At 37.0% G+C, this 14857-nt stretch overlaps 1 protein-coding gene across 2 annotated transcripts; it reads left to right on the top strand.

Moving 5' to 3' along the window:
* The first annotated feature begins 542 nt into the window (after positions 1 to 542).
* LOC124160177 (heparan-sulfate 6-O-sulfotransferase 1) lies at positions 543 to 13344 on the top strand. 2 transcript variants are annotated; one of them, XM_046535944.1, is made up of 3 exons: positions 543 to 854; positions 963 to 1201; positions 2383 to 13344. In XM_046535944.1, the coding sequence occupies exons 1-3, from the start codon at positions 567 to 569 to the stop codon at positions 3044 to 3046; spliced, it is 1191 nt and encodes a 396-aa protein (XP_046391900.1). In that variant the 5' UTR covers positions 543 to 566; the 3' UTR covers positions 3047 to 13344. The 2 variants fall into 2 exon arrangements, with proteins under 2 accessions (XP_046391900.1, XP_046391899.1); XM_046535943.1 differs by having other exon boundaries at positions 543 to 1201.
* Positions 13345 to 14857: the final 1513 nt, after the last annotated feature.

Below are 14857 nucleotides of genomic sequence, written 5' to 3'. Positions count from 1 at the left end.
TAGGGAATGGAGTCCTCCCTCGACAATTTTCTGGATTTTTGACGTTGAAAACGTGATTTCTATGACTCGAAAACAATAATTTTGTACGAGTATTTATTAAAATAAAGTATATAAATTGGATGAAAAAAAAGATTTAACGCTCAAGGAGAGTATTATAACCTGGAAACCCCTTCCCCGTGGCTGCGTCACTGTCAAGATGTGAAAACACCATTTAAAGGTATTTCAGAGAACCGACTCCGCTTTCAGTCCGTTAGAAGCAGGTCTGCTCACTCCACTTGTATCACTAATTCTGTTTGCTATTTAAGCCCGTGAATGTATTTTTATTATTATTTCAGCCTTGTTTTCATAAATCAGAATTTTAGGATTATATATTTGTTGTAAATAAAAAATAACCTTCACGAGGCCCATCGCGTCCGTGAAGTTCTTGTGGTCAAATACGCGGGTGAGAATAATCGTCATTCATTCTGCGCATGTAGTTTCATCTTTTCTCCGCTAGTGTCTCGATCGTCGTTGTCAAGCCATATTTTGGGGCTGGTGGTGAATTTTCAGTGCAAGCCTCGGGAGCGATGGCCAAGAACAATGTAGAGGTTCAAGTTTTTGAAACTGACTTTGCTGTTCTCCTTCGAGAATCCGTCACTTATGAAATAAAAATGGAGCCTAAATCAAGTAGTAAAGTAGTGAGTGTTGTGCTTATCTGTTTTATCCTCGCGGTGAGCGGCATTGTGTATTTTGGGTACTTTTGCCCAGACCAAGTGTGTGCTTTGACAACCAAAGATACAGGATGGGCGGATTGGACTTTGAAGATTCCGTCGCAGGATAATTTAGGCAAGCCTCTGGCAATTCATTCAGACCCAGTAAGTGCTAAAATTTCTAGTCCTGGATTAAGTTACGACGATGTGCTGAATGAAAACTTCCAGTTTGACATGAAGGCACACGATGTGATGGTGTTTTTGCATATTCAGAAAACGGGGGGCACATCTTTTGGGAAACATCTTGTACGGGATCTAGATCTCGAAAGGCCGTGTACCTGCCATCGAAAAAGAAAGCGGTGTTACTGCTTTCGACCCAATCGTAATGAAAACTGGTTATTCAGTCGTTACTCTACGGGTTGGAAGTGCGGACTTCATGCTGATTGGACTGAGCTGACCAGTTGTGTGGATTCGGAGCTGGATAAAAATGAAGGAGACTCGGTAAAACGAAGGTAATCCTTATGTTTTTCTCATGTTTATTCAGGTTTTCTTTTGAAATAATGAGTGGGTTTGAAAAATCACTTATTTTGATGGATTACTTTGTTTATCAAATCCTCCCAGTATTTCTGTCGTCATATTGGCCCTTTTGCATCATATTACTTGTTGAGTTTTTGCCGTTATCGTGAAATTATTGAGCCACTTTGAGCATATACCTTATATGGTTGTCATCTTGTTGAAGGTCTTATTGTCGAGTATCTTGATCTCGTTTTTCGCGTTTGTTTCTCCATAATTTTTTAGTTTTGTCGCTAATAATAGCTATTTTCTTTCGTTTGCTAGCAAATTACTTCATACTGGAGTGGTGAATATGACAATTCATAAGTTAATTTCGCAATTGAATAGGTATTCATCTGTTAGTATAGATTAACAAAACAGGACAATAATGATTGTTTTAGGTGAAAGATTTATGTAACATATTCCCTGCTCATTTATTCAAAAATGTCTTCTGTCCTCGCTCCATTGTGATGGCACCAAATTTCTCGTCCAATTCTATGAAATTGGTAAAATTGTGAACAAATAGCCCTAAAGAGTCATAATTGCCGCGGTGTTAATTATCTCCTTATTCTTCTTCCTTTGGGGATAATTTCTCATTTTCTTCATTTATTAAGGATATACTTATCATTGATTGGTATCATGGAAAGTGTAATCAAAATATCAAAACCCTCGTGCTTGCGTAGTTGCAGCAAATAAATGTTTGGGTTGACTGCCTGACAAAGAATTATAAAACCATCCTAATCCAGGAACTTTTGTTCGGTTCTCATTCTATTCTTCAAGTGAGAACGATTCCGATGTGGTAGTCGTAATTTAAATAGAAATATTATGTAAGATTCTAGCTTTGTTACTTTTACCGAGATTCTATTTCCATTTGTCTTTGGAACCCTATTTAGTTCGTTTACTTACGTGAGATGTGTCACCATAGATTCTGTTGGTCAATTTAGACATTTCATGTCTTCTCAATTCAGTATTATGCCTGAGTTTGAGGCTTGTGATTCGTCTTCATTTATTGTGTTGTGGATTACCCCTTTCTTGGAAATGAAGCATACCTACCTAGATGATAGCATGGCTTAATTTTAAAGAAACTTTTATGGAATAAAACTGTGATTGACAAAGAAATTGGTGCCCACTCCTTAATTAGGTACTTCTACATAACCCTGCTGAGGGAGCCAGTTAGCCGTTACCTGTCTGAATTCCGACACGTTCAGAGGGGTGCCACTTGGAGGAATGCTAGGCATTGGTGTGGTGGGCGCCCAGCTACCCCTGCTGAACTGCCCCCATGCTATGCCGGCTCAACTTGGAAAGGTGTCACCCTCGACGAATTCACCGCTTGTCCATACAACCTCGCTGCCAATCGTCAAACCAGAATGTTGGCTGACTTATCATTAGTTGGCTGCTATAACCGCTCGTACATGCCGTCTGCGGCTGAGAGGGCTCACGTACTCCTAGCCTCTGCCAAGAGGAACCTTGCTGCGATGGCCTTCTTTGGCCTCACGGAGCACCAACGCATTTCCCAGTATGTATTTGAAGAGACTTTTGGGTTGAGGTTTGCTGTTCCCTTTGAACAGCACAATTCAACGCTGTCAGGTGCCACTCTCTCCTCGTTGGACCCTTATTGGTTGGATCGTGTGCGATCCCTGAACTCTCTTGATCTCGAACTCTATGACTTTGCCAGGAAATTGATGCATGAGCGGTTCACTCGGCTGAAAGCTCGTGATGCACAGTTCGAGGAGCACTTCTCTCACCTGGGCATATTACCATCAGGCAGGGACTTTAGTTGGGATGTGCTCGAAAAGGACGAATGAGGAGGCCATGTCAAGAGCATGTAATGCTTTTGTCATAGATTCGAGCACTCCCCTTGAGGTTGAGGGAAAACACGGTCATAAAAATGGAGGACTACAAATGTTGCAAATCTAGATTGGTTAGCTGTGGCAGAGTATTGTAAATTCAATGTCCAATTGTGTATTGGATAATTGTAACGAGGTTTTTTAAAGCATGCACTCAAGAGATATTACCAGGGCCACCTAAGGAAGTGCCTTGGAAACTGGCTATAAACAGCACTAATATCTTATTTTTATTGTACTCTGTGAAGTTTTGTAACCAATTTGACATGTGGTTTATTTGTCACTGGCTTACTGATATGTGTTTATATGTGGCCATAGGCTTCTAACATATCCATGATTGTTCCCTCACAATCATAATGGTGCTAGGAAGGTACTTTTGAGTGAGAGCAGAATTGCATAGCATTTTAAGTGGAGAATTTTATCACGCTAGCACAGTAGGTATTATTGCAGAAGGGAAATTAGGCAAGTTAATTGTATAAAAGTTCCACATTTTGCACATAAAATTGCTATATTTTTAGTGCCTGTGCCGTCAAAAAAAATATGTGCGGATTCATTAGCTTGTGCTGTTTGAAGTAATGAGAATAATATAGTGTACTATAGAGAAGGTTAACTTTTTCACATGACATGAAGACGTGCACTCCAACAACGAGTTGTTTTAGTATTTCATGACAACTTCCTTTATGTAAAAATTTTGTTTTTAATAGTTTCGATGGAAATACTTCAAGTAGAGATTATATTTTATCATTATTTTAGGCAGGTTTTACTTTCAGATTTGCATATTTTTAAATTGAAAACGGCACTATTTTACGCCATCTTAATGAACTTTACCGAGTGGTTACCTGTCCTGAAGTATATTCTTGTGGGATATACATTGTCCAAAAAGGTATATTTTCAAACGTATGCTTGGAGGCAAAAACATATTCCACGTCATGATATGCACAGACGTGCTGTCTCCTCCTTTGTGATGGAGTAACACTAAGGCTGATTACCACTGCAGTAATGAAAAAGTTGTACGAAATCTGATGAGCTACAAATTACTACATTGTAGTTAGCTAACGTGAAAATCTTTTTGCTGCTAATATTATATTTACATTTTTCATTCCGCCATTGATCTGTTTTCTCATCATATTTCTTACCTGTGGCTGCTTCGTAATCTTATTTCCAGAAAATGTTGAGGGTTATTCCCTCAAGTATTTGGTTGTGCTCTTTATTGTATGTTTCTATTTTAATGTTAGGAAAAGCAAACTGCTCACATTAACTTTGAAAGAATCATATTCTGGTAACTTCGACCAAAGGTCAAGTATATTGAGTATTCATTTTATTATAATTTTCTCTTAAATGTCAATCTGATGACTTATGTTTCAACAGCATTCCTGACAGTCCTTTTGTCAGCTGCTGTTTGGACAGAGCATTCTTTCTTTGCGGACCAATCAGTTTCATGTTGGTTGTGTAGCATTCATTTGTCCCGTAGCTTTATTTAAGAGTTTGCTTAAAAACTCCTGGGTATTTCTCGGAAGATATCATCAAGGTGTTCCCTGGTGAGATTGAATGCCAAGTTAAGAGGGCTAGTATTACTTTTGTTCATCATCCCTCAGTGATGTAACCCAAAGGTTTGCTTGGATAGGTGAGGGTAGAGCTCACTCCTGACTTAGCTGAAGTCATGTGAATTTCACACATTCAGGGTAGGGGGGCCAAATCTTTTACATGGGGCACGTCCTACTTCAAGGAATTCTTTGCGGGGTTTTCCATAATAGTTTTTGTGGTAGAAGTTGGGGCTGTGCAAAAACTTCACCCGAAATTCATGCCCAGGGCCCTTCAATTAGCAGCCAATCACTCTTACCTACCATTGGGCTTACCATTCTTCGTCTTGCTCAACATGCCATTCATTAATTCGCATTTTTGAATTTTACTAATTAATGTAATTATCTGCATTTATTCCACTTTCATTTGAGTATATGGTCAACTGTCAACTGGTGATAAAAAGTCTGAGCAATAATCCTAAGATTTTTGAAGTTTGAGTGTTGATTGAAATTATATGAAGTAGAAGAATCCTAATCAGGTTCTTGAATGTATTCGGTTCATACTCAGTAACCCCACAATGAGATTATGATATGTTTATCTTTAAATAATTATCTGCCTGGACTGGGATTGCTTTAAAGATGAGAAGTATGTTGGTTTTGTGCTGATTTTCCAGAATCAACATCATCGAATGTCATAATTGTGTGTGTTTTCAGTGACCTGGCATGAACGTGAACAATACCAAATTTTACTTAGGGGGAGTGCTTTCTTGACATTCAGGAAAAATGGGAGCAAGGTGCTTTTTGGCTACCTCAATAATTCACTGCTTAGGATAAAGGCAAATTTGCTAGGGAAAGGGTTCTTCTTTGCTAGGTAATACCTTTTTCACATAATAATTATGAAGTTTGCAAGACTGAGTTTGGAGCAAAGCATATGCTATCAGCAGTCCAGTATTAGATTCTTTATTTAATTGATTGTTTCCTGTAATGAAATAATTTACGAAAAAATTTTTCACATTTCTGGTGAAGATTTTCATAATTATTATCCTCTGGTATATAATTAATTATTTTGCTCGCAATGTGTGGTGCTTTCTACACTGGGAAGTGATCACACTCGGGTTTATGCAGTTTTATATCTATCTTGTTGGGTATGAAAACTCCTGAAATATTTTTTTCTTTGCTTCAAATTATAGTTCACCTTATTCAGTTCATATTTTAAGATCGAGTTCTATGTTATTGTATGTTTAACTCTATTTCCGAACCAAATTTATTTATCTATGCTTTTTTGCATCTTACCTCATCCTTACTAATGACAGGTTAGAAATGTTGAAATAGATTGTTAGAAGTTAATACAAGTTGGGGCTACTGTAGGAAGAATTCAATTCACAGGCCTGATTATAATACCAGCTTTGCACAGCCTTATGTTAAATGTGAATGCCCTATTGTTTGAGAGACAGTATAATGGGCTATTTTTCATCTTGAATAGCAGGTAATCTGCAGATCTATCTATCAATCTCCTCCATTCCTGTTTCTCTTTTGATGATGTTTGTCAAACTTTCATCTTCCTCTCCAGAAATTCTATCTTGTAATTTCAATCTTCTAATATGTAACATCTAAATATTCTTTCGTTTTCTTTTCTTACAATGGGATTGTGATTAGTGCAGCTCCTCCAAGAAACTGATGGATTTTTCATTCTTCAGTGAAAGGTCACTCATTTTCTTTGGGGTGCCTTTGATATTTAGCATGGTGTAAATAATTCATTCTGCTTACTGGAAGAGTCACATCTAATCAGTATTATGGGACATTCCAATTGCATATACTTTCTTTTTCTACACCTCTAGATCTAGCTGCAGCTGAATGTTGAAAGTACTTCTATTTTTGGCTTAATTTCTTGCTGTTTACATTTCTATCATTCGGGATTGCAATGTGTATCACATGCTTGAACCTTGACTGCCAAGGTTTTTTAGTTCATATTTCCTGAAATGCTATTTTTTTAGCAGTTATACATCATTGGGTCACGACACATAGAGATACCATGGAAATGGAATTTTGCTCTGTTTTACTAGAATGGTGGTCAATGTGTTAGGCATATGTGAAAAAAAATTAACTGGTATATTTAAGCATCCTTTCGACTCAAATGCCTTCTAGTTTTCTCAAGACTGACCATGTCAAAAATATCAAGCTTTCAATCCAGTTTAGCAGATCATTGTTGTATTGTTGAGTACATATATCCTTTCAAATTATGTTATTTTATAGATTGACTAGGCTGTGAGAGGCCTAACCCATTGATCTGAGTGGCTGTTCAGCTGTCATGGGAATAAGCTGACAGTTGACAAAATGCCCTGCTAACCACATGATGATTATTCCAATTGCTAGGGTGGGTGTGAATTATTCTAATCTCATAGTAGATATCCGCAGTTAATCAGAAATGGGGTAATGCATGAACTATGCCACCAACTTATGTGGAGAAGAGTTTGCTTAAACTAGCAGCAGATAATTAGGGAGAGGAGAGGTGAATTTGAAGTAACTTAGCTGTTACAATGCACCTTAGTACGTTTCGTACTAATCAGCATCACAGAGCACTGCAGAGTTTAAGAGCTGGAAGAGCATTTAGGGTGTTTACCCCAAGATCCTACTTTGACTCAATGTAACCGAGGCATTAACTCCTAAAAATTGAAAATATTTACACCATGGAATTTCTTGCATTTTTTAATTCTTGGCAGTTTTTTGTCAACTTCAAGAGAAAACTTTCAAAGGGAACCATTAGAATTGTTTGATGGGATCAAATAAATATGCTCTACTAAATTACCGAGGAAATACTTATGAATTGAAACTTTAATTTTTTGAGACAAGGCTACACTTTGGAAGGCTCGTAAATGTTGGAAGAGATGAGGATTTTTAAAAAACCCTGCATAGTTGTCAACAAAGAAGGGGAGAATTAAAAAATCACTGAAAACAGTGACTTTGTTTATGTATAACACCCAAATGGCATTAATACTTGTCCCATTTATCTCTTACAAAGTGGATTCCGAGGGAACTGTTGAGAAAAGGGGTGTGGCTTGAGTATGCGTCTTTACATCTTGTACTATTCTGTTTCCCATTATATTATTTTCATCCTATGCTTTAGTGCCTTCTAGCCTCTTGGCTTGTTGTATGCTTGTCCTGTTAAAAATACCTGTCACATTTTCCAAGTCAAGGCGGCTGGTGGTTATTAGCTGCTCTGTTTTTGATGAATTTCATTCCATATATGGTAGGATGCACAAAATATAGGGGGTCTTATCCTCCCCCTAAGTGGTCTGATAATACTCATAGTTCCAGTCAATTTATCCAACAAAATCATCTTTGGATTTTTCTTCTAATAGAAAATCTTCCAGTTTCATTGGCAAATTAAGTAATGGTTTTGCAAGTAGTGGACCCCTCTGTACCCGTGGCGGCATGGGTACGGAGGGGTCCTATCCTCAACCTTCCCGCCCTATCCTCACCCCGGAAGCATCGACGGACTCCTATCGCAGTGGCGCCTCCCTCTTTTTTCCCATCCCCTTGATTCCCCCATCCGGGTGATTGGGCGTATCAATTGGATTACTGGGTCCCAGCCCCGTGGTGTTGTAACCCCGCTGGGGTAATTAAAGGAGGGCCCCCCTTGGGTCCTCATTCAATAGTTCCAGCCAGGCCCATGCTTTGTAGCCACTTATAGAGGATTTCATGCACCCAGGGTTCTTTTTCAGCTAACAATTTATTGAATTACTTCTCATTCCCCCTGAAATCAAGCTCTGCTATGTACTACTTTGATTTGTGCTCTCTATTTTTAGAAAAATGTACGGCATGTTGAGAGGGTTAAAAATTAATGGCCTTTTAATCATATTCAGCTTCAGAGAATGAGGATATGAACTTGCTAATACCAGATTTCCCATAATCATTGGGTGTAGGTGTGTTTCAATGAGGACTGTTTTCATCCTGATGTTTCGAATATTTTACATTTGTAACCGGAGGCAGTGAATTATTTAGTCGTGTAAAAAAAGTGTCCCATGTTCAGGATAAATCAGGAGTGAAAATATTTTTGTTGTCATTGACTTTTCCTCATGTTTCCTTGGGCAGAGTAGTTTTACATGTTATGTGAAAGAATTTAATGTTCCACCAATTTTTTCATTAACTTCTTTCATTTTTGAATTACTTAAAGAGTTATCCTTCTATCCTAAATCACAGCCAGTAGGAGTGCTTATGGAGGTGCAACATTAGGTGTTATGTCAGTCTTTATATCCCTTCCATGTCTATGCTTTCTTTATTCCTTCAAGATATACTATATTTTTATTTATGGCATTTTCTAATGTTAGTTCTGCCACAGCCAAGCATTGAGAGATAAATTTCAATTATTAATTAGGTATATTTTTTTCTGGAAATTTTTCTGTTTCCTTCCTAATTTTCACCTTGAGATCCATGTGTCAGAATTTTTTTTTATTTGTTTTTTTTTATATTATTTCTTCTTAACTTACTGCTTCATAAGAAATTATCTCAGTGGGCCAAATACCTTTTCTTAGTAATGCTGGTTGTGATCATTTTTGTAAATAGTCTACATACTCTTTGTTAGCCTAAATTACCTATTTAATAAATTTCCAGTTAGTGTCCATTTTTTGTCGCATCAGTTGATTTTTTTTTGACAAAAGTTTCGTCCCATCCTGTTGATGACCTCGGGTCGAGTCAATTGTCATTGCACTAAGGCCATTATGCTAGTGGCTGGCTGATATTTTTCCTGCTCTTGTTTCTATTGGTTTCAGCATTTGTTTTCACACTGTGTGAAGGCTATATCCATCCTTCATTAAAGTTATCGTGATTCTTTGTTATCTTGATGGCTACCCTTATCAACAGCTGGAAGTTGCACTTCTCTCTTGGCTACACTTCTATGTCATCGAAGAATATCTCAAGGCTTGGCTGTAGAAAAGCATGTTCTGCAGTGACCGATTGTTGTTATAGCTTCGTCTCCATTTCTCTCAGATGTTCTTTGACTCTGCCATGGCTCTTTCCATCTGTCCTTTGTACGATTTCCCACTTTTGCAAAATCGGGTGACTCTGTTGTGTTTCTGGAAGAGTTTATCGATCATTTCGGACATCCTAGCTCGGTAGTTTATCCTTCTCTGCTACTCCTCAGCCTAACATGGTTTGTTGTTGTTTACACTCTTGTGAGTGATTGCTTCCCTCAATGTGCAGTTTCCCTGAATGAGTCAATGAATTGTAATGCTAAAAATGTCACCAACTCATGAAAAATTGGCGGTAACATTCACCTTTTTTATTTTAAACTTAAGTGAGAATACCTGAATGAGGAAGTTTTATTTGGAATGAAAACTGATTAAATTCCATAAAGTATCGCCAGAAACCATCAACTTATTGAAGTTTCATTTTGTCATAGCTTAAATTTCCCTTCTCTTTATCATATATTTTGATGCATTACAATATTCGATATGAGTATAGGACCCCTTTATCTATCCTAACAGAAGAGGTAGCCCCAGCTTTTAATAGGGAAAGATGGATAATTCATTCATGATCATTTTTGTAGCAGTTCCTAACCTGGTATCTGTTTTGATTCTTCTGTATACTTTGTGCCCATTTCATTTGATATTAAGTTCTATAAGATGAGAAAGATAAAATTGAGGAGGTTAGGAGTGGGCGAGTAGGAAAGTGTGTAGGGGAATGGCTAGGGAAGTGTTACACTGATGAACTGTCAATTGAATGACAGATCAGGCTGTACATACTATATTTCTGAGCTCACCGTTATCTCCAATGACTACATACCGGACTTTTCTTCAGACAACTTGGTTACTTTAGTTATACTTCTGTGAATTTGATTCTTGACTTTCCTGATGTTGCTTTGTAGTTCCATTAAAGCTGGAATATTGAAAATTTACTCCCATAAATATAGTATCTGTTGGCCTATGGCTATTTTCATCTGTTCATAATGAAAATGACATTATCATGCTGTAAAGAGGTGGCCAATTCTGTTTCAATTTTTATAGCTTTCTATTTTAGTCTGGAAGTTTCTCTCATAGGGACCCATAAACTCTGCTCTTAGTTGACATAAGCAGTATGGTTACCCGAATCACTAAGTGTACTTCGGTTGGGCAAACCGGATTATATGTATTTATAACTGATAACTTCAGGCTTTACTTTGTGAAACCTCTCCATATTGGAAATAAAGAAATATAACTTTGTAAGGTTCACCATCAATTTAATGTGGGCACGACCTTGGTTTCATAACGTGGTTACATCGTCAGGATGTCGTCGTCATACATCGTCAGGTCTGACGATGTAACCATGTTTCGAAACCCGGGTCGTGCCCACATTAAAATAATAGTGAACCTTACAAAGTTATATTTCTTTATTTCCGGATTATATTGTTTTACTGTTTGAATCAGTTTTTATATGTGCTTCTTTTCTGTACATCTGAAGTTAACTAATATGAGTTTGTGGACTATTTTCTTGATATATTTTTTTTTCAATCAAATGTTAAAAGTAAACTTAATGGACTCAAATCCTTAGATTGTACTATTGGGAATGACTGGAGAAACTGGCTTAGCTTTCACTAATGTGGAACCAAGGTACTTACTACACTTAACTATTGGTGGTATCTATTGCATTAGGGTCAGTGATGCCATTTCAACCATTAGCAATGTTGATTAGCCAGCTCTTCTTCATTTCCAGTTCAAAAGTTGGCATCACTGACCCCAAAGTATCAAATTCCAAAGTTAGGGAGTTAGCTTCCAAGTATTGCCCATGCCACCTTGTATTCATGCAAAATTCAACCCTGGTTAGTCACAGTAGCATTCATAATTTTTCAATCAACATTCGAAAACATTGAGCAAATCCATCAAACTTTCTATTCATCTTCATTTCAGGACTTGAATATTCTGAAGGTCATTTCTTCGTGATATTCCATTTTGTACATTCCTTCCTTTAACTCATTTCATGATTTTATTGTTAACCCACTTTTCAGGAGTTGCGCAATTTGTTCATGATTATTGGATGTATATTTTTTCTCATTTTCACCTGAAAACATGATTCAGGGTCTGATTTTTTTCATTTTTTATCTCAATTATAGTAACAACATCCTGATGGAATACTTTCAAGGGTCATTGTCACCTTATACTCATGATAAGAACTATGTGGTATGATCAATCAATGATTCCACTGCAATAAGTCATTTAATCTATAGTATATACCGAAATATTAGGGCAGTTTGAACTCAAGATTTTGGTACTTGGATGCAATTTCTGGGTTTGTGGTTTGGATAAGGTGGCAGGAGTGTTTTTGAATCAGTGCTGCCCATTATTTGTTATTTTCTTCTATAAATAATCTACTAGCCATGCGAGTGCCTATACTCTCAACATTCCCTTTTAGATTTAGTAATTTAAGTATCATCATATTCCTCATACCAGTTTTCATTGTTTTTTCATTTCTATCGTTTATGATTGGGGAAGTACATAAAACATTATGCCAGTTTATTCTAGGAAGTTTTATTGCTCAGTTAATTTTTATAGTGTGCAACATGAAAATTTGTTAAAAATATGTGCCATTAAATTATTGTACATTATAAAAAGAGAAAATATTATTGTTAACAAAAATCATTTTTCATTCTCCTCATGCATGTACATACACTCTAAACTCATTTTTATATGGTTTCTTTACATTTAATGGATTAATTGTGGAATTGCTGTATTTAATGATATTGTATATATGTTCTCTTCTTTGGTATACTTGATGAATGTCTTTATCCATGATGTTATGCTATAATTTAGTGGGGTTGATTCTATTCTGTGTGAGCAAGTTGGCATTAAAGGAAGGCCAGCCAATGCAGAGGTTATGAAAGATTTTTTTTCCCTAGAAATTTTCATGGCAATGATGGATACAGAAATAGACCCCCAAATGTTATGAGTTGAAATTTATGGCAATACTTCCCTTCTCACAGTGACTATAAAGGTGTTATCACCCCTGCTGTTTGCAGCTCAAATGCTTGAATGTAGACCCTTCTTTCAAAGTATAGTTGAGAAACATTGCTATTCTTGACTGTAATATTCTAAAGTTATTGCCATGCAATATTAAATAGTCTACTCCAATTATGTGGCTGTACACAGTTCATATTTGGTGATGATTCCTTGGGTTATATATATAAAAAAAATACAACATATGTGCACCATATTAGTTCGGTACAGTATTGTATGTGGCACCATGTTGCATATGAGTGAAAAATAATTTATGCGTTGAAATATGTGATAGTTAGTCTTGTTCTTTTGGTGCAATGGGTTATGTTACCCAGTGTGAATGTGTCTGTTTGAAGAATGATGAGTGCAAATGAATCCTCAACTGTCCAGAAGTACTAAAACTTCTTTTTTTTTCTTATGGATGAAAAGTGTACATTATGAATGAATGATTGAATGAAATTAGCTAAACTGTGTTCTGAAACCTCACATTTAGGTAGCTAAATTTTCTCCACCATGTATGTTTCACAACTGGTGACTGGTAGATAATCCATTGGAGAAAGTTGCTGTGTATAACTTGTGCAAGTCTCTGTGAGACTTAGCAAAACTGTACTTATTTGTGTGCACATGACCGACAAGGTTAAATACAAGTAGAGGGAGACTGAATGTGCAAAATACACCCGTCCACCCTTTTAGAGTTGGTCTTGATGGATCAAAGGGTTATAAAGCAAGTGAGTGTATCCATATCAAGAAAAATAAAATAGATTGTACAAAAAAATTTTCTTGTTTATTTCACTGATTAACTTGTTCTAATGGCAAGATATCCTTCATCTGCAAACTTCCGATGGACAGCCTGAGAATTAAATGATCAACATGTGGGTCTCTGGTGTTTATTGACAGGAAAAAGCATTAGTATTTTGTGTAAACGAGGTAGGATTTCTCTGTAATTTGATGAACGATCTACATGTCATGGGGGAATTACTGCTTTTATTCATTGGTGTACACCATGTTACCTGTGGGTAGTATTTGAAAGGCGTACAAACTTCTTCATGCAAAGTCATATCTTCTCTAATTGTTTTCAAAAGTTATCCCGAGTGTCTTTGTTGTTACCTTCTATTCTAATCTCTTGGGTGCAACTCAGCATATCTTGGTAAAATAGATCACTGCTATCATAATTTTCCAACTTGGCAATTCTGTGTTTTCTTTCTAAAAAATGAGCCTCCTTGTGGTATAGATTATGATGATTGATAAGATGGCGATTCAAACGTTTGTAGGGAATTGTGAGAACCATCTCTCTTTATGATATTGCTGTATCATATGACTACAGCAGAAACTATGTGCATGATCAGGTGAGTAGTACTATTTTCTTTCCTAACAAATTTTGGAATTACATATTTTGGTGTGTACAGTTATTATAACTGTGTATGAGTTTCTCTTTTCTTATGATGTGTAGGAGTTTGCTACCTGGCAAGAGTAGAGTTTTTAGGTCCCTTCCAAATCTCATGTATACACTTGCATTTGAGCTGTTTGTATTGTCTTCTACCCTTAAAATGTATGCAGTGGTGTACATACCATGTGCCTCTGTAGAGACATCCCAGAAAGTCCAATACAAGAGCACAAAATGTGCCAAGTATATTTACTAATGAAACTAACAAGGTCTTACTCTCCTGTAATTTTTCAATGGCTATAGATGACGAATGTTGCTACCCATCATACTATGCCCCAAGGCAGCAATTTCATGCACATATCACCACAGTTCTGAAACCAAATATTTAATCTGCAGGGAAAGATTCCTCTTGGTTGGATTCTAGGGTGGATGCAACCAGGGGCTCCATTACACATCTTTAACCCTGTTGCTGCTTTTCAATCTCTGAAAACCTTCTCCTCACATGCGGCGAAAAGGCCAAAGGGTCACTAATCCCGGACCCTATCCTCGACGAGCTCAGCCACGCAGGACCGTCTCATCGACCCTACCAGAGGGGGAGCCTCCCTCCCCGAAAAGTGACCGCTCTGACTGCATTTTGAAAATCAACCAATCAATCCGATCATCAAAAAATGATTGTTTGCATCACACTCCTGCCATTCAAGGAATCAAGTACGTCTTTGAACTGTGTTTCTGCAATGAAAAGTAATGATTTTGCTAACTTTGCTAAAAACATGGCTGCAGACCTCCGGAAAATGGCCGTTTTAGCAAAGTAAACAAAATCGTTATTTTTCATCACAGAAACACAGTTCAAAGACGTACTTGATTGGCAGGAGTCCAATGAAAACAATCATTTTTTGATGATTGG

This window comes from Ischnura elegans, chromosome 6 (genome assembly GCF_921293095.1).
Source record: "Ischnura elegans chromosome 6, ioIscEleg1.1, whole genome shotgun sequence".
Classification (NCBI taxonomy): Eukaryota; Metazoa; Arthropoda; class Insecta; order Odonata; family Coenagrionidae; genus Ischnura; species Ischnura elegans.
This window is presented reverse-complemented; position numbering and strand designations above follow the sequence as displayed.

Excerpts from the sequence above, each read along its gene's own strand:
- LOC124160177 (XM_046535943.1), top strand. The coding sequence starts at position 567 with ATGGCCAAGAACAATGTAGAGGTTCAAGTTTTTGAAACTGACTTTGCT. Across the intron at positions 1,202-2,382 it reads GGAGACTCGGTAAAACGAAG|GTACTTCTACATAACCCTGC; the intron begins GTAATCCTTATG and ends CTCCTTAATTAG.